Source organism: Armigeres subalbatus, chromosome 2 (assembly GCF_024139115.2).
Source record: "Armigeres subalbatus isolate Guangzhou_Male chromosome 2, GZ_Asu_2, whole genome shotgun sequence".
Classification (NCBI taxonomy): domain Eukaryota; kingdom Metazoa; phylum Arthropoda; class Insecta; order Diptera; family Culicidae; genus Armigeres; species Armigeres subalbatus.
Window position 1 is genome coordinate 446,117,530 of NC_085140.1, and position 27,137 is coordinate 446,144,666.

At 42.0% G+C, this 27,137-nt stretch overlaps 1 protein-coding gene across 1 annotated transcript; it reads left to right on the plus strand.

Annotated features, from left to right (window-relative positions):
* The first annotated feature begins 18 nt into the window (after positions 1 to 18).
* LOC134213696 (daxx-like protein) lies at positions 19 to 25,169 on the plus strand. Its single transcript, XM_062692978.1, has 3 exons — positions 19 to 424; positions 18,308 to 19,587; positions 24,312 to 25,169. Exons 1-3 carry the CDS (start codon positions 383 to 385, stop codon positions 24,772 to 24,774), a joined length of 1,785 nt encoding a protein of 594 aa, XP_062548962.1. The 5' UTR covers positions 19 to 382; the 3' UTR covers positions 24,775 to 25,169.
* The last annotated feature ends 1,968 nt before the right edge of the window (positions 25,170 to 27,137 follow it).

Sequence of the window (27,137 nt, forward strand, 5' to 3'; positions counted from 1 at the left end):
AGTGGTGTATTCATCTTGGTCGTAACCTTTTTTGTGTTCATCTGTATATGTTATTCAGCGCGCATCGAACAGTGAGTGCCTGTCCAAACTCATCCATTCAGCAGCATACAAATGAAATAAAAACCGAAAACACATTTGTATTGACGGGAATCTTTTCTTCGGTGTTTTATTACACATTAGTGCTGCAGCAGCTCAGTTTGATGGCAAAATTAGCGCTGTGTATGTCACCGAAAGTCGAGTGAATTTGTGCTAGTGAGACGAGCAGGGCGAAAAATTCTGCTAGTTTTCGAAAATAATTAATTTTGATGTCTACACGTCGTCGAATTGCGTTGTATTAGCCTGTAGTGATTAATATTCTGATTCTCGAATAGTGCCAGACAAGATGGATTCTTCGGTAATCGTGCTGGATTCTTCAGACGAAGAGGTAGGTTAAAAGTAAATCGACATTATGGGGGGAAAATAAATTCTGGGTTTGCGCTTAGACTCACACTCGGCTGGCGCTGATGGTGCTCCCGATGCGATGCTGCTGCTGCAAACGCCAGTGTCATTTGGTGCGTGCAAAGCAAAGTGAGCGAAATGGAAATGACAGACTTTCAGAGCGACTACAGCTAATATTAATGGATGTTTTTCGTTATTTTGTTTTTCACTTCACAAACAGTATTCATCTGAATTTACATTAGAAGCAAATTGATTTGCTTCTACAACCGAATATAATCAATTTTATTATGTAAGCAATGTGGTATTCGCATTAATGATTAGGATATGAATGGGTTGGGGAAGGGCATGGGTTTTCATTCAGCACTTAGGGCTATTCACCAAAAATAATAGCTGGTGCTTGCTTGTGTTGATTGATTCTAAACTTTTCTTTGTTATAATGCTTATTGGCGGTATGTATGTGATTTGCGGTGCATATTTTGCGCTAAACCTAGATTCAACTATCTTTCGTAGCTCAGCGGTAAAAGTGGGTGATTACAATGTAAACGTTGAAGGAGGCGTAGGTTGAAGCCCTGTCTGTTCTAGGAATTTCTCGACTGTCCTGGGGCACTATGAAACTATAATTTTCTGGGTTATTCTGACATCATATATCCAAATGAAGTACATATACCTAAATATACATAATTTATTATAACTACATTAAAACGTTAGTTTTGAGAATGAACATAATTAAATTCACCGTAACATTTCACGGTTTTTAAAAGTACCTTCAGCACTAAAAACTATGCCGGAATATTTAAACCATCAGGTCAAGTTTTCCTTATTTATTATTTTGATTAATTAGCAGGGATGAACAATATGCCAAGTTCTTCAGGTAATGCTCTTTAAGCATTGAATGAGTCGCTCATTAGGGATTGACAAAGAGTTCAACTGAGCTACTTTGGCCTTCGAGGTCACTTACGAACACCATGGCTCTTCTTCATCGACGACACGAACGTAGGAGACACTGGCGAAGGCCAACTCGCTTGCACCCACGAATACAAGATGAATACACCACTAGGTGTTCCAATCTGCCAAATTCACGATTCAGCCATCTTGGATTTTAATATGGGAGAGCCAGCCGGTTTGTGTATGTTTTGCACCGAAAATGAACTTTTCACCCCCGCCTTCTTCTCGCCCATTAATTGGGCAGATTGAAACACCTAGCTGTGTATTCATCTTGCACGAATACATGGAGTTGCAAGGTATGGAGCGTATCCCAACCCCAACCGTTATTGAAAAAATAACAGGAGTTTGAACACTTATTCAACTTGTGTTAAAGAGTACATAGTCATTTGTTGAACTAGGTTACCATAATAGCACATATGAGTTTGAGAAAGTTTGACGTAGGGGAAATGACAGCTTTGGCAGGTTTTGTTCCATTATTGTCAGGGGGGTTTTTTTGACCAAATTTTATGAAATTTGGCCACAATATTCTTTGATATGCAAAGAATGTTTAGCCCAAATTTGAGCATATTTAGTTATAGAAAACCCCCTGACAATAATAGAACAAAACCTGCCAAAGACGTAATTTCCCCTAATTGGATAAAAGTAAAACATGGGCTGAAAATAATCTTTTTTCAACTAGTTGCACAAACTACTATGTTTTTTTGTTCTATTCTCCCCAAACGAGCAAGTCGATTCTTAATTCGTCGGGGTTCTGCCAAAACGAACCAAGCGCAAGCGGCTTTTTGACTGACTTGTAAAATTTTGTTCGTACAAGTAAAACGGGAATCATTTCATATCAATTCATACATACATTTGTTGTATGATATTATCAGTTATGGGGTTGAGGGATATCCGATACGATTCACGATCAACTAAATCTGCTAAACCAAAACTTGGGCAGAAATTTGGTAATTTTTTATTGGCACTTGGTGCGATTTGGTTGAACCCCTACCAATTATTGTTCGTTCTAGGACTAATCCCAATAGGTTAAGGATGGATCATTTTTGATAAAAGATTCAAGATTTTTTTCAATGCTTGCCAAACGGATGGGAGTAAATTTTGCGTTGAGCAGCTACGTGAAGGCTACAAAAGTTGGAGATTCAAGGTTGAGATGCTGTTGATCCGAGAGAGTCTGTGGAAGTATGCCGAGAAGGCTGCACCTGAACCTCTGACGAATCCATGGAAGGAAAGAGATGTAAGAACTCGTGCAACGATTGCTCTACTTATCGACGATAGCAAGTGAAACGTGGAACGCGCTGGACGCCCACAATTAAAGGAAGGAAGCCCTTAATATGATTGCACCATTCAAAGTTTTTAATGAAATTGATATGAGGAAAAGAAGTCAAATTCTAACTGAATTATTTGATTTTAGTACATAGTGTGCATATTGAAAAATTAATTCTTTTGAGTGAATGTACACACAAGAAAAAACGCATATTAGATGTATGTGCCAACCCACATGGATTTTTGCAATGGGATTTGCCCAATGAAAAGTATGTGTAAAGTCAATAAATTTTCTCCTTTGTTTATTTTCATCAAATTAATTTGGGCCTAATATGAAATCCCTACCTCCTCGTGGTACTGGCCGGGATACGAGCAACTTTAGGGAAGATCGGGTAACCAACCCCGGTGGGAACTATGGTCGTGTGATGACAGAGAAGGGGGGATTTGCTCCTCTCCGGAGGTGCAAATCTGATCGAGCGTCTGTTCTCCATGTTAGGAGCGGCTCACAACAGCGTCTGTTCCCCATGTTAGGGGCGGCTGATCATCGTACGAGTGCAAGCGAGGGACTCTAAACTAAACTGTGCACATCATGTTGCATCGTGTCAGCACCGAGAAGGCAGCCCCTTCAACGCGATGTAGGTAGCGCAACCCTGGTAGGGTAGCCTACTGAAGACTCTACAGTTACCAAGAAAGGCAAAAGTAGAGCAAACCGATTGATTCAACGACAGAATAATGGACAACGATTGGAAAGTCGGATCTTGCAACGTGAGAACTTTGAATGAACCCGCACGTGTTGGGCTCCTGGCTCGTGAGCTGCAAAAGGTCGGCGTGAGTGTGGCAGCAATCCAGGAAATACGGTGGCCCAGAACTGGAGAACGTGAATTCCGGGCGATGGATCCCATAGCGAACACTTCATTCAAGTACCACATCTACTATAGCGGCGGTGACAGAGCAGAACGAGGAGTTGACTTCATCGTGTTATCCGGTGGAAGCCGTTAAGCGACCGCATAGCGAATCATTAATTAGTGTACTATCCCTGGTAGGGGCATCTACCAATTCAGCTGTTGTTGGTCGACGGTACAGCAGCAGTGCCTTTCTCTGCTTTGTTCTCTCCGAGGCAGCTCAGTTAGTTGCGACGAGACGGACGCATGTGTAGTATAATAGATTGGATGGTTATAAATATATGAATTTCATAATATTGAATTAATTTCTTTGAATAATATAAAACGAAAAATATATCAATATATATTGAAAGTTAGTCGATTAAAAATGTTGTTTTCCCCAATATTAACCCTTAAATGCGCAATGTTGTTTTAAAACAACAAACCGAAAATAAGTTTAATGTTAATAATTTTAATGGTAGTTTACGCTAAAAATACTTTCGACGATTTCTAAAAAAATCGCCTTGCGCCTTTAAGGGTTAAATAGCAGAAGCGCCTAATACTTTATAGCGCAGGCATCTGTCAAATGATGGAGGGGAAATTTAGAAAGCTGCTAGCTATAAATACGGCACCAACTATGTCGTTCGGATCACGTCATTCCAGTTCGAGACAGCAACACGTACGGACGTGTTTTTTGCTCGCGCATTTTTTCGAAGTGTTTTTTTTTTTTCTCGTTCTTTCGCTGTTTACGTTTTCGCTTGTCGCGTTGGCGTTATTTTCTCCCGGACCCGTCATGGGAGACTCGGTGGCCGATTCGGTCGCTGGAAAAGTGCCTAAGCGCACTGCTCTTGGAGGCGCGGGTAACCCCAAGCAGCTTTTGCAGAGCAACGTGTTCTCGCCGTTGCCGCTTGATGACGCCGGCAATCCGCCGAAAAGAGGAAGAAGCAGCAATCGCAGCTGCCGCAGGTGCAACCGGAGCGGAAGGAGAAGTGCCCGCCCGTGTTTGTGAAGGGCGATCCGCCGGATTTACGCCCAAAATTCGCCAGCTGATCGCTAAGGGGCTGAAATGTACTTTTCGGCTCTGCAGCGAGGGCGTGAAAGTGATGCCGGCCAACAGGGACCATCATCAATCCGTCGTGGAGTTCCTCGAGGTCCACAAGTATGAGTACTACACTCATGACCACCCCGGCACGAAGCCGCTCAAGGCTTTGCTGCGAGGACTTCACGACATGAAGGAGGAAGAGCTCCAAGCAGAGCTTGAAAGTTGCGGACTGAAGCCAGTAGCCGTCCACAAGATCGCTCGTCACGACAAGGCGAGGAAATATCGCGACCAGCTTTACCTGATCCATCTGGAGCACGGTTCCACTACCTGGAAGGACCTGAAGCTGGTTGGCGTTATAAATTACACCGTCGTTGACTGGGAGCGATATCGGCCAGTGCACCGCGATGTCACGCAATGCACCAACTGCTTCAATTTCGGGCACGGCACCAGGAACTGCCGCATGAAGCCGCGCTGCAACAAGTGTGGCGAACCCCATCCGACTGACGAGTGCGACAAAATGGAGGTGGCCGATCCCAAGTGCGCCAACTGTGGCGACAAACATCGGGCCACCACAAAGGGCTGCCCAAAGCGAGCCGAGTTCCTGGAAATCCGGAAGAAGGCTTCCACCAGGACCATTCCGAAGAAGAACCGTGTTCCTGTAATCAACGAGGTGAACTTTCCAGCTATCCCGGCTCCCCGTCGTGTGATTCCAATACTCCACCGCTACAGCCGCACAAGCGACTGGCAGCGGCAGCTGCATCGGTCCAAGCTCCAGCATCGTCGGCACCATCCACCAGCGAATGGCCCCTGCTTCCTCCTCCTGGGTTCCGTCGGCAGTCGGAGAACGAAGCCGTCCACCGGAAGAATCTGCCCCGCTGTACACTCCGGAGAAACAGATGCCGATCTTCGCGCAGCTCACCACTCGGCTGCGCGGCTGCAAACCCGATTCGACCAGGTCTTCACACTTGGCATGTTCATCATTGAAAATGGCTGCTAGGGTGGGCCTGGTCAACTGGAACTGCTGCTCGCTAAAGAGCAAAACAATCGAGCTGAAGGATTTCCTTGAGGAGAAGGAAATAGACGTGGCGTTCATCACCGAAACGCACCTAAAACCGGAGGTGAACATCAACATCGGACTTCCGCATCGTGCGACTCGACCGGCCGACCAGGGAGGTGGTGTGGCCATCGCTCTTCGCTACAACATCAACTGTCGCCTGCTTCCAGGCTTCCACCTCACTGCCATCGAGGCCATCGGTGTCAGAAATCACCACTTCGGTCGGCACAATCGCGCTCATCGCGGCGTACTGTCAACGCAAGCCAAAGCCGGCGATGGATCATCGGCTGCCCTTCGGAGGGACATCGTCAAGCTGACGCGGAGGCAAGGCCAGTATATCATTGCCGGCGACTTGAATGCCAAACATCAAGCCTGGGGCAACAGTCGCGGCAATCGAAACGGCACCATCTGGAGCAACGACATGGAGGAAGGCCACTACACGATCCTGAGCCCGGATTCCCCCACTCGGCGGAGTCGGTCCGGTGCCCACGCAACGCTCGACCTCTACGTAACAAACCTGAGTGACCACGTCTCGCAGCCGGTTGTATACCAGGAGCTCAGTTCGGATCACTATCCGGTGGTGGTGGAACTGGGCTCCTCGGTCAATCGGCACCAGCAGTTACGGCGGAACTACCACCGAGTGAACTGGCAGCGTTTCCAGCAGTGCGTCGATAACACCGTCGACTACGAGGTGCGTCCGGAGACGCCAGAAAGTATCGACCGCCAGCTGTGCGCTATCGAGGAGGCGATCACGGCGGCCCGAGAGCAACACGTACCGACGGCTCGGCAGGTAAGCAACTCCTTAAACATCGATACACTCACCAAAGATTTGATTCGATTGCGGAATGTCACTCGCAGGCAGTTTCAGCGTACTGGACTGCCTGAGTTTAAGGCACGCTGCAATCGAATCACAAAAATTATCAAGGCCAGAATGGTGGACCTCAAAAATAACGACTTCTCGAATAAGATCCGCACTCTCCCAGATTATGCTAAGCCGTTCTGGAAAATGACCAAAATTCTAAAATCCAAGCCTCGGCCCATTCCACCTTTGATCCCACTAGACAATAATGGCTCTAAGGATCGCTTGATAACTCCTGCAGAGAAGGTCGCTGAAATAGGTCGTCACTTCGTCAGCTCACACAATCTTGGGCAGAACATCGTCAGTCCACACGAAGCAGCCGTCAACGAGCATGCTAACAACATCCATTTGATTCCCAACGACTTCTCGGAGGAGTTGGAGCTCTTAACTGACGAATTGACGGCCTATATCAAATCGTCGAAAAACATGAAGGCCCCAGGCTTCGACAGCATCCTGAATCTCGAGCTCAAACACATGAGTGCTCCGTTCTTTAAGCACCTCTCGCTGATCTTTAATCAGTGTCTCCGGCTTAGCTACTTCCCATCGTCCTGGAAGTCAGCGAAAGTCATCCCCATCCGGAAGCCTGGGAAGGATCCTTCCTCCCCCAAAAGTTATCGACCCATCAGCCTTCTCTCAGGGTTATCCAAGCTATTCGAAAAGCTATTCATCATCGGTTACTTGGGTCTGCCGAAAATCTCAACATCTTGCTCGAGGAACAGTTTGGTTTCCGACGCGGTCGCTCAACTGTACACCAACTGACCTGAGTTACCAACGTCCTCAGACGGAACAAGTTTGTCTCGAAAACATCCGCCATGGCCTTACTCGATGTCGAGAAGGCATTTGACAATGTATGGCATGATGGCCTGGTGTACAAACTACAACGCTACAATCTTCCCAGCTACCTGGTGAAAATCATCAACAATTACCTGTCGGCAAGGACATTCCGGGTCTCAATCAGCGGAGCGAGTTCCAATGCGCACAACATCGTCGCAGGCGTTCCCCAGGGCAGTATCCTCGGGCCCTGCTTTTCAATCTGTTCACCTCCGACATGCCAGAACCTCCAGAAGGCGGCATTCTGTCTCTGTTCGCAGATGACACATCCATCGTCTACAACGGTAGAGTGATCAGAGCGCTAGTGGCAAAACTCCAACGAGGCCTGGATGCCCTGACAGAGTACCTCACCAGCTGGAAGATCTGTATCAACGCGGCGAAGACCCAGGTCATCATTTCCCCCACTCCAAATCCCCTAAACTTGTTCCGCCTGGGGACTGTAAAATCATCCTCAATGGCACGACCGTGGAATGGGCCAATGAGGCCGGCTACCTTGGCTTGACCCTCGACAGCAAGCTTATTTTCAGGCAACAGGTTGACAAAACGGTGACAAAGTGTAACGTCTTGTTGAAACTACTGTACCCTTTGATCAACCGCCGGTCGTCATTGTCCCTGAAAAATAAGCTTGCTGTCTACAAGCAAATCATCCTCCTGTGATCGAATATGGCATGCCGGTCTGGGAGAGCTGCGCTAAAACCCACCACCTCAAACTTCAACGGGTCCAAAACAAATTCCTGAGGATGATCCTCAACACCCTCCCAGGACAAGAACATCCGAGGTCCACCGTCTGGCCGGAATAAAACCTTACATGAACGCTTTGGTGAGTGTAAAGAAAAGTTTAGGGTCCGTTGCTTGCATTCGGATCAGGCTCCAATTAGGGCGCTAGTTCCAATCTAGGTTATCAAATTTCTTATTGTAAATATTAGTGTACATAGTAGTTAGGTTATCAAATTTAAAAAAAACACACCAGCGCCTCCTAAAGGCCGTCATGATATATCATATTAACACTTAAATAACAATGTAAACATAAAAATTTAAAATTGAAGTTGGAGGGCCAAGCCGGCCGAGCACTGTACATGTAAAAAATAATTGTAGAACAGAAAATGAAACAATAAAGAAGAATTTTACTACTACTACTAGTCGTTCGGATCAGTTTATCAACGGAAGCAGAAAGCGATGGACATCGCTAGACCACCAGCAGGCAGAAACACGGGTTCCGATGGATGAGCAAGCGGGTGGCACCGCCCTCTGTTCATCGGCGCCCTGGTCGGAAGGAGGATAGCTGGTAGCAACAGCTACAGCTGCGAAGCCCCTGGTGGCAAGTTGTCGCTTGGATTTGGCTTGGCTGTACACGTAAGCATGGAGAAAACAGAACTGCGCAAAAAAAATCCTATTCGACTAGAGACAGCAATTCAATACTCAAGACTATAGGGATGCAAGTCGTCGTGTATTTCAAGTAGTAGTGTTAATGTGTTAATTAACTTATAAATAAACGTGCAGAAGAGTTGAGAAAAACAACGAATAACGATTTATACGGTACGCACTCCGCAACCTTCCCTGGAGAGATCCGCTACGACTTCCTCGCTGCGAGAGCCGTTGACAGCTGATCAGCTTAGAAACTCTGTGTATCCGAAGGGATGTATGCAGAGCATTAACCGCCGCCGATATTTTGCAAGGAAGAATAGATTGTGACACTCTTCTGCGATAAATAAACATCAACGCACAACCCCGACAACTGCGGAGTAACCTAATGCTAAGACTTCCTTTTCGTCGCACAAACTATGGACTGCGTAGTGCTCTCCATGGTTTGCAGCGTGTTTTCAATAGAGTGCACGGTGCCCCGGTAGACCGTTATTATAAAATAAAAATGTCCATCAAATTCCAAGTACAGCGCTCGATTCCTGTGGTAATTCTGCACCTCTGGACCAAATTAAAAAAAAAATCCCTAGGAGGAATCTCGAGAAATCTTGATTTGAAGTTTTAAATTAAGAAATTTCAAAATAATCTATATTTTAATTCAATAATATCCCCAAAATACCTTCAAAGGCGTTCATAAAAAAACACTTTAATAAAGAAACAAAATGAACCTTTGCTTATCTCCGCCACTACACATCTAGTTAGGAATTGTTAATACGATTTTAAAGTTGCTCGAAAAGCACCATGTTGAGTAAATTTATAGGTGAACCAAGTACAGCTGAGGCATCAACAAATTGCATAGAGTTCACTAGACTCCCGATCTTTCGGATTACGTCATTACTCTGCTTAAACAATAACAATTTTCTAATTAATATTTCAATCAGCAGATTCTGAATGATTTCAAAAGAGTGTACGCAAGATACAGCTCTTTGAAACGCGAGCATGGTTTTGAGGAAGCGATTGATGGCTTTGCTAGCAGCTGGAAAAAGCCGCAGCTTCCGTCAAAGTACCATATCTTAAATTATCATGTTTCAGAGTTCTGTAGAGGTACCGGAATAGGTTTTGGCTTACATATCAAACATGCTTTTTCTAGTCCGTTGATTAGAACTTTGATGAGATTTTGCAGCAAAGATCGGTTAATAAGTGGTGTGATCGAGTATAACAGCTTCTAACTACTATTATTCTACACGAACTCCGGTCTTACTTCTCTCCATTATGAACATAAACTCCAAATTTTTAACCTTTCATTCTATTAAACATTGAAAGCAACACTTATACTAAACTCGAGCTAGTTAGCCATACAAAAACATACTTAAGTCAGTTTGGTAAGATAAGTCAGTTGTAAATATTTATAGTTCTAATAACGGCAACGCGTGCTTAGGGCCATCTTTGGCGTTGTGCAAGAGAATGTTGTGTGGCGGCGAGAGATGAAACAAGAGCTCGCCCAGCTCTACGGCGAACACAGTACTCAGAAGGTCTCTAAAGCTGGAAGGGTATGATGGGCAGGGCATATTTCATGAATGCCGGACAGCAACCGTGCAAAGCTGGTGGTTACTTCCGACCGGCAGGTACAAGAAGAATTGAAGGACATCTATCTAGGTGGATAAATCAGGGTTTTTGGTGATATTTTGGATTCTTATATGGATTTTTTTGAAATTTCTTAAATTTAAACTTCAAATCAAGATTTCTCGAGATTCCTCCTAGGGATTTTTTAAAAAATTGGTCCAGAGGTGCAGAATTACCACAGGAATCGAGCCCTGTACTTGGTGTTGATGGACATTTTTATTTTATAATAACGGTCTACCGGGGCACCGTGGAGTGGCGTCGGTGTTTGATTTCCACTTGACGCGAGATGTCCTCCGCCCGTTCTTCACATCATTTTCACCGACCAGAACAATTGACGAACATAGACTATAGTTAATGTAATTGTGATTGTATTGTATTTTAATCCTTGACAATGTTTTTAATGTAGTGATGTGATATTGTATTTATATATATTTTTTTAACCATCATTGGGGCTGTATCAAGTATGTTGATGTAATAAATAAATAATAATAATAACTTTATCTTTTATGCATTAGTATTATTCTTTGCAAGGTTAATTTTTGTGATATCTCGTTACCAGATAGCGGAAGGTTGACTTTCTTCGACAAACTATGATCCGCCAGGTGACTACATCGACAATCTCTATGATTGGTTAATTGACTCTATTTTAGCAATGTCAATCACCCTTATTCTTGTTTACGGACGAACGATACTTTCGAACGAATGCGATTCGTTCGAACTGTTTCTCCATTTGATTTTGCTGGCGTAAACGAGAATACACTTCAACTTTCGTTCGAAAGTGCGTTCGTACGTAAACAAGAATATGGGTGAATATTCTAAATGTTTGTCAAACATCATCGTAAAGCATTGTTTGTCATCAAATGGAACTCAACGAATAATAATAAAGTTTTTTTTCCTTTATAAAGCTTGATGCCCACTTCTACAGAGGAGTTCGAATATATTTATTACGGGAACGTGCAGTCAAAACCACATTCTAGATTTGTATTTAAAAGAAACTAGCTAACATTCGTATTAACTCATCAACCCAGTGCAGTGGAGTTGCACAAAAAAGAATTTCCGACAAACCAGCACAGTTGGGTATTTATGTCCACGTTCCTTCTATCGTATCCCCTCGGAAGAACTTGGATCCGAGTGCAAAAACTAAACAAAAACTAGATTGTTGCGTAGAGTGCAAAAACTAAACTGGAACTAGTTGGGTTACAAGCTAAACAAGAAGAACTTGTACTTTAAATAATTCTTGTGTTTGAATGCTGAATTGTTTCTTCCATCTAAAATATAAAAAGATGAATATAATATTTCGTTAAACCAAGATAAAAACGTTTATAAGTACTCGCACTGATTTTTGCGGATAGCGAAAGTTACTTTTGGGCGGATTTATGTATATAATGATCCTGTGCACATTTTTTCACGAAGAATTTCTTATGAAATTCATCTAGGAAATTCCCTATTCTACAGGAATTCATCTAAGAATTCCTCTTGAAATTCCAATCAATATTCCTGCAAGTGTTTTTTTCTCTTTGAAAATCACTCAGCAGCTTGTAATAAAAATCCTCCAGGATTTGCTAATTGTTTTTTTTTTTCGGAAAATCCTCTCACCCCTCATAATAAAGCTGTCCAAAAAAAAAAGAAAGGGTAATACTTACATTAAAACGAAGGTAATTCACTGTACTTTAGGGAAAAAATATAAATGCAAATCATTTCTAGTTTTCTACTGACAATTCGCACTTTCTTCTTTATTCCTCTCATCAAACGCTGCAAACCTCCGGAGACAACTTCCTTGGCACATTTGCTCCACATTTTGGTCATCTGAGCCGCGTCCCGTGCCGTTTATCCACTTTTCTTAAGCTTCCACTTCATTTTTGCCCAAATTGTAAATGTCTCGATGGGCCAGAACTGCGGGCAGTTGGGTGGATTATGTTTTTATTGTTGAAATCTACGTTATTATCGCGGTACAACTGGATGACTTCCCGGCTGTAGTGGCAACTCGCCAAATCTGGCCAAAACTTCACGGGATCTTCATGGGCCTTCATGAAACTTAGTACGTGGTTTTTGAGACATTCTTCCTTGTACAGCTTAGAGTCCATCGTTTTATTCGTCACGAACACTTTATGTTACCTTGCAGACAGTTGATTAATGTTACCTTGCAGACAGTTGAATGACTCGAATTCCTCTCGTTTGAGGCTAAACTGTATGCAGCGGAAACAACTTTTTGACTGTTACAATCTCAGCTCACGCGAATAGACGCTTGCACCTGCTCTACCTTCGAGGAGGGAGCCGTCAGTGTAACAAACAATGCTGTCCGACATACTTCTCTCCAAATAGCCACTTGTCCACTCATCCCGCGAGGGAAATTGTGTTGAAAATGTCCTATAAGGAAAACTACTAACGTGTGTGAGATCACTTGGAGCAAGGAAAATTTTGTCCCAATTAACCATAAGCGGTAACAACGAAGTGTGTATAGAACTGCGGTTTACAGGATTCTCTTCCATAAAACCGAGTACCCATAGTCGGTAAGTACAAGAAAATGCTTCTTGTTTGAGATGCATGTGTAGTGGGGTCAAGTCGAAGAGAACTTCGAGAGCAGCCGTGGGAGTTGAAGAGAACGCACCAGTTTTTGCCATTAGGCACACCCTTTGAAGATGGCCTAATTTAGACTAAATTGTCCTCACTTCCCCTTTTTGCCACCACACAAGCATCCTTAAGCCAAAATTAGTCGTACAACTCTTATGTAAATCCATTCGATATATTTGGGTTTAAGACCCCAAGTTTTACCAAAGGTTCGTCGGCATTGGCGTGTATCTTTTTGATTCTGAACTTAATGTTAGGAGTCCAGGAAAGCTTTGAATCCAAAATCAGACCCACATACTTTACTTGATCAGTTACATTGATTTCAGAACCAAAAAGATGTAATGGACGAATACCATTACGATTACGTTTTTCCGTGAAAAGAACAATAGATGTTTTATTCGGATTGACCGAAAGGCCATATTGGCGACACCAACTTTCAACTACCGTGCACGCACCCAACTTTGCGCAGCTCCTAACTTTGCGCATTTTGCGGTCATTTTTGTAATAGAATGCGTTTAAATTGAATTTCGAGATATAATTATTACTTGTCAGCACAATATACATGTTATCATAACAGTGCATGCATTTTTTCGCTGTTAAATGACTCATTTTTCATTTTAATATTCGAAACTTGTACTGAAAACAGTGAAAATGACCAAAATGGCGTGTTCTTAGCACAAATAACAAGTGACGGTTTACCCGAAAAACTGTATTTTTTGTAAATTTTTAAATTCGCTGACAACTGATTACACATGGACCCAATAATTATAATATTTTAGAAGCCATCTCATGAGAATTTAGTTAGTTATTTACATTTTTCTTTAAAATATATGATGCGCAATGTTAGGAACAATTTTTCAATACAGTGTACCTAATTTTGCGCACAAGTCGTATTTCTTCGATATTTTCAAAATTTATGATATAGGGGAAAATACCTATTCTTGGCAGTCTAAGACATTCGCCAAATTGAATGATAAAAATAATGAATAATTACACTAAAACACAGGTCCAATTTAACTGGTATACATTTGTATGCTCTTTCTTTGGTGGTTGGTGTTCACTAAATATAACCAGTGTTGTGCTTAATCATTATCAGACGATCATGATTGCTATTTTCATGTGAAAACTTTTCACGTGAAAACAGTAGGCGAGTTGTCGCCAGCGACATCTTCTCAAATATCGTACTCAAACGATAATAAACACATAATTTTCATTCAATCGTTAATCTTCACTAATAATAGCTAATTGTCAACAGTCCCGTTATATCTTCGATTCGGCGTTATAGTTTCATGCTAGTACGGAAAAATAGTTAAAAAGTTAACAATAAATGCTTCAAATCAAGATACGATTTTCAAACGATTCTTAATCGCTGGCGAGTTTTAATCACTTGGTAATTTAAAAGTAAAATCGCGCGTGAGTTAGATCATCCTCGATTTTTCGAAAATTTGATTTTTCCCAACCCTGAATATAACAGCTTTTACCACAAACTCAGTAAATTTAATATAAAGTAACAGGTTAACGTTTCTTCTGTTGGCATAGCAATTTCTATTATCAGCAATGAGTTTGCTCCCTTTAGCAACTAGACATGGAAGTAGAAAACTGGTAATGTATTGGTGCCAAATGCTGGTTGTTTATATTCTCCAGTAGTAAAATTCATTCATATTAATCGGCCGCACGCTCATCTCTCTTCACTCAATTTTGAAACAAACTTTATTGTTTATCAAAACTGGTTTAAAGCAAAACATGAATTTTTAGCCTTGGCATCAATTTTATGTCATGTAGACAGATAGGCAAAAGCATTTAAACACATTGCAAAACAAATTTAACCCTTATGCGGCCAACAAAAAACAGACGTGAATGGCAGATAGGGCACCCGTGTACCCAGATATTGACCGTTTCATAACTTTTACCATTTTCAACCTATTTGAATAATGTTGGCCATTTTAGAGAAGAGAACTTATATGCTTTTCGTTCGCTGCAAAGATTTACATTTTTTGTCTTTTGTAATGCCTTAGAGTCTTAGAGTCATAGAGTTTTGTAATGCTAAAAGTCTATCAACCAGTTTCAAATAAACAACTTGCTCTTTGCGGTCCTTACATGATATGTTTGTTTCATCAAAAAAAATCATGGTGGTTGTGTACAAGACACGATCGCTCGACGTAAACTACGTAAAACCAAATCTATACACATAAGAATGAATTTTTGTCTGTCTGCCCTTATAGACTAGGAAACGGCATGAGCATTTGTATGTAAAGGTTTTTGGAAACGATGAAGATTCTTATGATACTTTAGAATATTAGACCCCTACTCTTCTGGAAGGGGGACTCCCATACAAATGAAGTACAAATTTCTGCTTTAATCGAAAATTAATCTAAAAAATGGAATCCAAATTTGCGAATTTCGAATACTTAACCGTATTTTAAATAATGTAACAAATATATAATTAATCAGTTTTAGGTGAAACGAAGCTCGTCGGTTCTAATAGTATAGTATATTAACAATATATTCCACCTCGTGAGTTTTCATATCTCGGGTACTTTTTCAAAACGGCGTATGTCGCAAATTGTAAACAAACCCGTTTTCAACAGCATATGGTATAAAATTCATCTAAAAATGTGTATATCTTCAAAGCTACATGAAAATGTGTTATTAAAAATGTAAATCAATTTTTTGCGAAACGGTGTAACATCATTGTTGAAAATATTGCCCATACACCGCTTAGCAGAAAATGTACTTTAAAAAGTTTTTTCAAACAACTAAATAGTTTAAAACGTGTGTTTGCTTGTACTTTTTCATCACTGATTTCAAAATTAAGCATGTTGCTTGAATATTCTGATTTTCGTTAAGAAAAACATTTTACGTTGTTTTTCTGCAGCAAATGTTGTTACGTCGTGTTGTAAGTGTTGCAATTTTTTTGTCGCATGTGCGTGAAACGTTTCAACTTGACGCAACATTTCGACGTATCAACAATGCAGCGTAACATTTCGACGAAAGTAGCATGACCTCGGTCATGCTGACTTATCAAAACGACGTATGTGATTTATCTGTTGCAGAACGTTGTAACATATATTTTTATCAAAATAACTGAAATGTTCACACGCAGTGCAGATTTCAGAGTCAGTGACGATGAACCTTTTCATAATGTATCGTTGAGGTGAATTCAATTGCAATAAAAATGATTAGTTTCTAAATAGGAATAAAAATGAAATCTGAAAACTTTCAAGCTCATTTTCTTAGCTTGATCAAAATGTTACATACGCCGATTTGAAAAAGTTCCCGAGATATGTTGAATAATGGGCAGCACTGTCCTATCCAGCCGCTGGAGCCACCCCATTCTTACACTACGTTTCACAGTTGAATAATAGATAATACCCTAAAAGTAGGCAATTATTTATGGTTGAAATGCGCTATATAGGAACGGGGATGGTTATGATTTTTTTGATGAGCTTGGAAAGTATTGAAGTTGTAAAAGGAAAACGGTCCTGTGAGCCACATAAGGGTTAAAATACTACGGTGTTGCTATCACTTTTGATATAATTCATGGTCTGCGTAAAAATCTGAATAGAAGCATTTGTATGTTAACACTTAAATAAATGCCATTGCCGGATTTTTTGTTCGATTTTTTCCTAAAATCAAATCACAAAGAATTGTGCGTGGTATTTTTTAGCGTGTGTTTGATATGCTCACAAACACATTCTCCCGCTCTATTCCGAAGTGTGCTGCTGCCAAAGAAAACGAACAGTCTCAATTTTATTTAGTGAAACATAGAGCAAATATTGCATAAATTTGCTCTTTGTGGTGACAATAAAGTGTAAAAAGTAGTTTACGTACCTAATTTGTCGTGTCATACGGAATAAAGAGGAGAAACAGAAGATCCAAAAAAGTAAGTAACAGTTTGCTTTTCATGCGCTGCTTTCTTTGGCAATGCAATAATGGCAAGGATTTCGTAGGTGCAAATTTGTTTCGGTGATTAACACATCAAATCTTGTTACTTCTACACAAACAACTTATTTAAATGAAAGCTCAGACTTGAAATTGTGTGATTGAATCAAATTTATGTTCATAAATAGTGTATGTTTGCTGGAAAACGCAAATATTGTTGAGGGTGCCAACAACTGTCGCACCCTGCCAAAGCCGTATTCTACCCTACCTCGTCGGAATAGGGTTTACGCAAAAAAGTACTTTTGTTAGCTGTGGCCAATGTACATAAATGAGGCTGTACATACACCAACAGACGTGAAAACATACCAAGTATGTCGAATCATAAGAAAATAATGCCGGGCATCCTCATATTCTCAAATATGCTCAAATATGTCTACAAATGGAATGAACATAAATTGTAATAGTAGTATTAGCTGAAAAAATAAAAATTGGATGAAAAATTGTATGATAGACGCTTGCTTCGTGTTAGAAATTTTCCAAGTTATGTGCGCAAAGTTAGGCATATACAAAGGGGTCTGCTTTGAAGTTCAATTTACTATTTATTTTAAATTTTTGTATCAAATTTAGTTCTCAAACAATAATATAATAATAATACTACAGCATGGAAACTATTTCAGGCAGATAGCTATTTTCTGTAAGTTGCACGAGTTGATTCAATTTTGCATTTCCTTAACTGCGCAAAGTATGGTGCGTGCACGGTACCTGAAGAGCATTTTGCATCAGGTCGAATAAGGTAGTAATGCACAAACCCACTATCAATGGTAGATAGTCGTCGGCAAATCCATAGGTAGGAAAACTGCTATTATTGAGTAACCTCAATAGCGTATCTGCTAGAAGATTCCACAAAAGTGGAGATAATACTCCCCCTTGAGGGCATCCGCAGACACTTATTTCCTAATCGCTGCTTGACGTAATGTCGAGTAGAGATGTCGGTTTTTAAGCATCTGGTGAATCCATTTGGTAATAATATTAGGTAGCCCATGACAGCGTGCGGCTTCCAACATTGCATCGAACGACACGTTGTCGAAAGCACCTTCAATATCTAAGAAAGCACCCAAGCACGATTGCTTTTGAGCGAATGCTTTCTCGATATCGTACACAACCTTGTGTAGAAGAGTCACGGTGGACTTTCCGGATGAAGAGGCATGTTCGCCAAACAGTCATCACGAATGTGATGATCGATAATACGTTCTAAGCATTTCAGAAGAAATGAGGCCCAATACTTTTTTCACTAAATCAAATACATATTTCACATGTGATATATGCACAAATCGAGTTTTTTCCAAACATAGTCGTCAATTTCAATTTTTTTTTCAATGAAATACCAAATAGTAAGAATAACATTGATTATGAGTACGCTTTTTTATAATGCATACGCTTTTTAAATTAATTGCTCTGTATAATTCTTTAACAATAAGTGCCATATGCATAGAAGTTTTAGATCTTATGATGAATGTATTTCCTAAATATTTATTAAAAAATGAAATTTTTATCTATTGCAGTCCAGAGAACCAAAACGTCGTAAACTAGTTCCACAAACGCCGCCTGGACTAAATGGAGGTTCCTATGTAGCCAACAAGACTCCCACATCGAATGCAATAAAACGTATTAAGCCGATAACCATTGCAACCAACTTAAGCAAGGAAGCGGAAAATAACAATCGTACTCCAGTCAACGAAAATTTTGCTGTCATTAGTTTCTCTGACCAGTGGGAAAAGGATCACCAAAAGTATCAGCAAATTATTAAAGAACACGAACAGCATAGACAAAGAGTACAGGCCAAGAAAAAATCACCGCTTTCTGCTCTTGCGGAGGAGGAAGTCAACGATAGAAAGACCGCGACTCCTGGAAGTAGCAGTACCGCTGATTCACACTCTACCAGTAGATCTTCCGAAAAGAAAGAAAAACGTAGTAATGTGGAAAAAAATCCCATAGGAAAGGAATTTGCTGAGTTGTTGGATGCTTGTAGAAAAGCAGACCCATCAAAGGAAATGGAACTGTTGGTTCAAAAAAAGTTGATAAAGTACTATGAATGCGTTCACCCAGACTATATTAATTCCAAAAGTTTCAAGAAAACACTGGCGGCTGTCACACAGGATGTTAATGAACAACCTGAGTTGGTTTATTTAAAGTTGGCCAGCATCGTAGAAGAGTTAAACATTCGCAGGAAGTCCAGAAATTCGGTAATGACTAACGAAAATATCACCACCACTGGGAGCGAAAAAAAAGACAATCAAATCAGAAGGCTTAATCGTGCTCTTTACATACTGAAGAAGCGTATTGCCAAACTAGAAGAGATGGAAGTAGACTTTGACGAGGGTATAAATTCTTCATACATGATGGAGGAACGTTACAAAAAGCGTGCATTTGAAATTTACGAAAAGATCTGTGATATAACCGGAGAAAGCAAGCACGCACATCGAATCACGCGCAAGCCCATCAAGTTCGATGGAACACATTACCAGGAGTTCAACCGAACAATTCAGACGTTCGTCAACAGAACGAACACATTTCCGGATTTTTTCGACGTGCTTAAATGTTTGCAGCACTGTAACACCCAGTACGGATACAGAATGCGGCGAGAGGAGATGACCAAGATAGCCCAGGATGCATTCATTAAAATCGGTCGGCTGTTGCAGAAGCGGCGCAAGACCGACCTGTATGAAATGGTATCATACTACAGCGGAACGGATAAAGACCCGGCCGTTGTGGATAAGAAATTGCACGAAAAGCTAGAGGAGAACAAGAAACACTACGGCAAAATTGGAGACATTATTGACAAGTAAGTTTACACTTTAATGAATGTCTTTAATATCTTCTGCGTGAAGTTAAATGCATTCTACAATGATCTGGAAATGCATCTTCCACACTCAGACTTACATTTTCATGATATAATTAGAATCAAAAGTATTATAGTTTAATTTTGACGTAGGACTTACGTCTTTCTTTACTATACTGGGTGTCATTTTGATTTTTGGAAATCGAGAGCGTTACGCTGGAAGGGAAGATTTCAAACGATACTAGCGCCTTTATCTTTCGATGGATTTTTAATATTTATATATCAATCGACTCGGACACTCTCCAGCAATTTGCCTATTTCATTGAAACTTAAGATTCTTAACGATAGACTATTGAAAATTTCAATTCTAGTCAAAGCAGGCAAAAATTTCATATGTAATGAATCCCGTGCATTCCTAACACGGACATCAGAATGCGGTATGTCACGGGCCTTCGGGTCTAGCGGAAGATTTTCTTCGTGTATAAAAGAAGCAGTGCCTGCCGTGTGCGAGCCATTACAATTTGTGACAGCAACGCGTACTGACGTGCTTTTTGCTCGCGCATTCTTCGTTTCGTTCGTGCGTTCGCTGTGTTTGTTTACGTACACAGCATGCAGTCGCCAGCAGTAGAACTGCCGGTGGGTCTGCGAATATGCATGAAAGAAGTGGGCGCATTTTTTTTTTTTTCATTCTGTGCTTGATGATGGTCGGATGCAGTGGTGTCGGTTGCGATGGATGCAATCGCCCATCGCATCGCTCGGAGCTCATGGCTAGTGGCCGATGATGGCTGAGGCAGCGAGGGCACCGGTGGTGGATGAAGAAGAATAAAATTAGAGGGATTTGGTCTGCTCATCCATGAAAAGTGATTGGTTTCATAATCCACATGATCCCGGGAAGGTTACGAGTCATGGCATATGACGGACCATATGTTAAGTTGTGCTTGTTACTAAAAGACACGTACATTAAAACATGGTTATACTATAACAGTTCTGATTTCCCATCAAAAACAAATCAACTACAATGATGAGAATAAAAATTCGATTAAAATAATTACTTTCATTTATTCGCCGAAGGCATTAGCAATTAAAGATGCACAATCAGCAAAAGTGGTAATATCCATTTTAGGTTAGAAAATTCCGCTGTATTACATATAAATGTGGAAAATGGAAAGTCCGCAAAAAATAAATTCCAGAAGAATATTTAAGTAAGCATAATCTTATTCTTTGTTTTCCATTTTCTGAGAAATTATATTATTAAACTTGACGTAGACTTGAAGTATGGAATCAAAACATTAAATAATTTTTCGTTGACGTATTTACAGTACCTTCTCTATTTTAGTAGGGTTACTGCTCCTTGATTTGTTTCTTATTGTTGTGATTTTTTCAGCAGTAAGCACGCATGTCAGGAAAAAGAAGCAACGAAATTTGTGCTGTATTTCTTTGTTTAGTAAACGGGTTCTCCTAAAATTGTCCTAAAATTGAAGTTGTCGTTTCTAATATCAATACCTATAATCAAACTCCAGAGATCCAAAACAGCTTTCATAGTGATGGGCGATATGCAAAGGCGCGTGATCGGGTGGTGGCCGATCAATGAAAGAATGTGCAGGTTGAGGATCAAAGGCCGGTTCTTCAACTTCAGCATAATCAACGTCCATAGCCCACACTCCGGAAGCACTGATGATGATAAGGACGCATTCTACGCGCAGCTGGAACGTGAGTACGACAGCTGCCCAAGCCACGACGTCAAAATCATCATAGGAGATTTGAACGCTCAGGTTGGCCAAGAGGAGGAGTTTAGACCGACTATTGGAAAGTTCAGCGCTCACCGGCTGACGAACGAAAACGGCCTACGACTAATTGATTTCGCCGCCTCCAAGAATATGGCCATTCGTAGCACCTACTTCCAACACAGCCTCCCGTATCGGTACACCTGGAGATCACCACTGCAGACAGAATCACAAATCGACCACGTTCTGATTGATGGACGGCACTTCTCCGACATTATCGACGTCAGGACATATCGTGGCGCTAACATCGACTCTGACCACTATCTGGTGATGGTTAAACTGCGCCCAAAACTATCCGTCATCAACAATGTTCGGTACCGATGACCGCCGCGGTACGACCTAGAGCGACTGAAGCAACCTGATGTCGCCACTCCATACGCGCAGCATCTCGAGGCAGCGTTGCCGGAAGAGGGTGAGCTCGATGGGGCCCCTCTTGAGGACTGCTGGAATACAGTCAAAGCAGCCATTAACGACGCAGCGGAGAACAACGTCGGGTATATGGGTCGAAGTCGACGGAACGATTGGTTCAACGAAGAGTGCAGACAGATTCTGGAGGAGAAGGACGCAGCGCGGGCGGTCGCGCTGCAGCAAGGTACCCGGCAGAACGTGGAACGTTATAGACGGAAGCGGAGACAGCAGACCCGCCTTTTTCAGGAGAAGAAACGTCGCCTGGAAGAAGCGGAGTGCGAGGAGATGGAACAGCTGTGCCGTTCTCAAGAAACACGTAAGTTCGAGCCGAAATGTGCCGGGATAAGGATGGGAGCATCTTGACGGACGAACGTGTGGTGATCGAAAGGTAGAAGCAGCACTACGAGGAACATCTGAATGGCGCTGAGAGTACAGGCAGTGAAAGTCAAGGCAGCGGAGGAGATGACTACGTCAGTTCAGCGGACGATGGAAGCCAACCAGCCCCCACCTTGAGGGAAGTTAAGGATGCCATTCAACAGCTAAAGACCAACAAAGCCGCTGGTAAGGATGGTATCGGAGCTGAGCTCATCAAGATGGGCACGGAAAAGCTGGCCACTTGCCTGCACAAACTGATAGTCAGAATCTGGGAAACCGAACAGCTACCGGAGGAGTGGAAGGAAGGGGTTATATGCCCCATCTACAAGAAAGGCGACAAACTGGAGTGTGAGAACTTTCGAGCGATCACCATCCTTAATGCCGCCTACAAAGTGATATCCCAGATCATCTTCCGTCGTCTGTCACCATTAGTGAACGAGTTCGTGGGAAGTTATCAAGCCGGCTTCGTTGACGGCCGCTCGACAACGGACCAGATCTTTACTGTACGGCAAATCCTTCAAAAATGCCGTGAATACCAGGTCCCAACGCACCATCTGTTCGTTGATTTCAAGGCGGCATACGACAGTATAGACCGCGTAGAGCTATGGAAAATTATGGACGAGAACAGCTTCCCTGGGAAGCTTACCAGACTGATCAAAGCAACGGTGGATGGTGTGCAAAACTGTGTGAAGATTTCAGGCGAACACTCCAGTTCGTTCGAATCGCGCCGGGGACTAAGACAAGGTGATGGACTTTCGTGTCTGTTGTTCAACATTGCGCTAGAAGGTGTAATGAGGAGAGCCGGGTGTAACAGCCGGGGTACGATTTTCAACAGATCCAGTCAATTTATTTGCTTCGCGAATGACATGGATATTGTCGGCCGAACATTTGCAAAGGTGGCAGAACTGTACACCCGCCTGAAACGTGAAGCAACAAAAGTTGGACTGGTGGTGAATGCGTCAAAGACAAAGTACATGCTTGTGGGCGGAACCGAGCGCGACAGGGCCCGCCTGGGAAACAGTGTTACGATAGACGGGGATACCTTCGAGGTGGTCGAGGAATTCGTCTACCTCGGATCCTTGCTAACGGCTGACAACAACGTTAGTCGTGAAATACGAAGGCGCATCATCTGTGGAAGTCGGGCCTACTACGGACTCCAGAAGAAACTGCGGTCGAAAAAGATTCGCCACCGCACCAAATGTGTCATGTACAAGACGTTAATAAGACCGGTAGTCCTCTATCCTTAGGGCCCTCCTTAGCCGTGCGGTAAGACGCGCGACTACAAAGCAAGACCATGCTGAGGGTGGCTGGGTTCGATTCCCGGTGCCGGTCTAGGCAATTTTCGGAATGGAAATTGTCTCGACTTCCCTGGGCATAAAAGTATCATCGTGTTAGCCTCATGATATACGAATGCAGAAATGGTAACTTGGCTTAGAAACCTCGCAGTTAATAACTGTGGAAGTGCTGAATGAAACACTAAGCTGCGAGACGGCTCTGTCCCACTGTGGGGATGTAATGCCAATAAGAAGAAGAAGGTAGTCCTCTACGGACATGAAACATGGACAATGCTCGAGGAGGACTTGCAAGCACTCGGAGTATTCGAGAGACGGGTGCTTAGGACCATCTTTGGCGGTGTGCAAGAAGACGGTGTGTGGCGGCGAAGAATGAACCATGAGCTCGCCCAACTCTACGGCGAACCCAGTATCCAGAAGGTAGCTAAAGCCGGAAGGGTACGATGGGCAGGACATGTTGCAAGAATGCCGGACAGAAACCCTGCAAAGATGGTGTTCGCTTCCGATCCGGCAGGTACGAGACGGCGTGGAGCGCAGCGAGCGAGATGGGCAGACCAGGTGCAGAACGACTTGGCGAGCGTGGGGCGTATCCGAGGATGGAGAGATGCGGCCTCGAACCGTGCATTGTGGCGTCAAATTGTTGATTCAGTGTTATCTGTTTAGATGTTAACTAAATAAATGAATAGATCCAAAAGTTAGAAGTCAAATGTAAATACTTTGCGTTTATATAAGTCCTACGTCTACTCGCGGTTATGTTAAAAACATTACCCATTGATAGTTTTTTCATACTAATCAATGGATGCCAAGCCCAAGTTACACAAACCAACTCCTTATACATAAATCATGTTGTTATGTTATTTTCTTCTAGATTCGCAAGGGTGCAGGATAACGATACGGACGATGAAGGAGAAGTTAGCCATAATTCAAAGCCATCCAGTAGCAAGACAGCGACGGTTGTCAGTAGTAAAGACACGACAGATGAATCCAAAGAACCCAACGTTTCAGCAACATCTACGGCGACGAGTCTGCTCGATAAGTCTTCGGATGATCCCATTGTCGACAAATCTAATTCTGCAGCTGTTGTAGCACCAGAAAATAAGAAAGAAGCCAGTAGTTCCAATAGTAGAGCCGACGCTGAAGAAAACATCACAGGGAAAGACGATACAGCTAAGGCGGCTGAGGCGGAAGCTGTCGATGAGGAAGTTGTCGATGACGATGATGATGATGACGACGAGGAAGACGAAATGCTGATCAAGGAGAATGTGAAACCCGATACGTTCGACGATATTGATATATCGGACGACGAGGAACTGATCGTGCCGTTGTCTTAGCATATTTCGCTGGCCAGCAGTTATTAGTCAGAGGAGTTATTGTAAATATGCGTCCAGAATCTGGACAAACACAAGTCGCTTTACAAAGTAAGATATTTATAAGATTATGTATATACCAAAATTTCTCGAAAATCGTTTGGATAAAATTTTAGCGCAGCTATAAGCTATAGGAATATTGATTTCTTCACGTGCTTTTTGCTCGGAACATTCACAGCTAGGATTAGACTCTTTATCGTAGAATTACGATCTCGAATCAATTAAAAATTCTCGATACATCTAGCAAGGCTAATTTTATGTCATCGTGTTTGCATTGTTTTATGTTGGTGAAGAAAAGATAGTTTGGAATCTAAGGCTCTGTGTCAATACCCGAATTAAACTCAAAATTCAGAAAAATAGTTCGATTTCTACGGTTTTTCACAGTACTGCAATGTACCGTCAAACGGGGCGAGTTGCAACACTTTTCAGGTTTTTCTTTCCATAATTCTTAAGTAAAAGGATATATGCATTCTATTGGTATATGATACTTTTAATGTGTCCTCATACTAGGGATTGCATGTATAATCAGATATACAACAATATTAAAAATATGAAAATAATATCAAAATGATGGGTGTTGCAAGTCGCCCTTTCTGCGTGGTGACTTGCAATACTTTTTCAAATTCAGCCATAACATGTTTGTAGAACAACCGTCTAAGACAAATTAAGTACTCTCCATTTAATTCCATTAAATGGAGAGTACTTAATTCGTCTTAGACGATTGAATACATGCCACTAAAAGAGCTTAATATATTTTTCTGATGTTTGTAGAATTGAACACAACAAGTTATTCTACTAAATCATAGTAAACTTTAATCTTTCATTCCGTTTTTTGACGGATTTTAATGGATCGTTTGATATTCTCAGACAATCGGTTTGAAAGCTCTTCATGTCGGGATAAGAATGAAGTGCAGCTTCAGTCATTCCCTGTATCCAGTTTTCCGCGAGGCTTGAATTCACTTAATCAGCACCTACCTTCTTATATGCCACATTGGTCAGAATGCTCGGAGCGGTGGGTGCAGTTGACCCTCCAGAAACGTCAAATCAGAGACTAACCCGCAGGCTAGCTGGCGGCCATAACCGCTGTTTTTTTTTGCATAATGACGGTTGCCAATGTGATAGTAATGAAAGAGTGGTATATTCTAATTGGATGCCGAAACGAGCTTTTTCGCTCATTTCGAATTCTAACAGTAACCTGCTAGAACTAATCAAGCTGTAGGTATAGGAATAGAAGATGGAAACGGTATGAAAGCCCATTTCCAGTTCTAGCGATTGCTAGAACATGAGAAATATATGAAAGATACAAAGTAGAAGGAATGGAACGGGCCTGGGATTCAACCCACGACCTCCTGCGTATGAGGCAGAAGCGGTAGCCATATGACCACCAAGCCCGTTACTAACCCGCAGGCTAGCTGGCGGCCATTACCGCTCGCGGAAAACTGGATAGTAATTTTTGAGCAGTTCTTTCTTTCCCCGCCATCGCCATCCACAAATTTCTCCACGACTTTGAGATCATTCTTTTGAAAATGTATTCCCCACTCCGCTGCAAGCAGCAAACCATCCACTAGTGTTGGCTTATTGGGGCGTCAACACTGTTTGACCACTGTATGCCGTAGCTTTACTGTTTTAGCATAGCGTAAAATTGTTGATGGGCAAGAATTGTACACTGTACCGCCGAGCGGCTTCTCGGAAGGACAACGTATTCTTTTTGACTCAAACCGCTGCTTTCATAAATTTTCTTGGAAAATTAGCATACATACGACTTCCGACAGGTTTCCTGTAGTTTCTCGGCATAGTTTCTGACGTCAAAGTATTAAAACTGAATCAGTTGTTTTTGAAAAATAACTATTGTGTATTAGCTGTTGTATGTAACCCTGCAGGGGGACGAATAATCAACAAAAACAAAAACCCAGATTAATCCACCTTGCAGTGATGATACCTTTTACGTTCGCTTTGAAGGGCTGATAAGCATATAAGAAAAGTCTTAACAAATCCAACAGGAGTTCACATTCGTTCATACTCGTTGTAAAATTTCCTGCCGAACAAAGCTGTTTGTGACCAAATCGGAAATCAGATGAGTATAAGTGCCAACAAGTTTTTTTACTATTCAAATTTAAAAGTTAGTATTTTTGTTACAACTTTCAATCACATAGTCCAAACTGGCTCAATTTCAATAAAAGCAATGTGACAGGATACCCCAACGAATTCATCTGGTTTCCACAAAATAGGTAGGGAAAATTACGGCTTCGGCAGGTTTTGTTCTATTATTTACCCATAATCTTGTTTACGTACGAACGCGCTTTCGAATGAAAGTTGAAGTACATTCT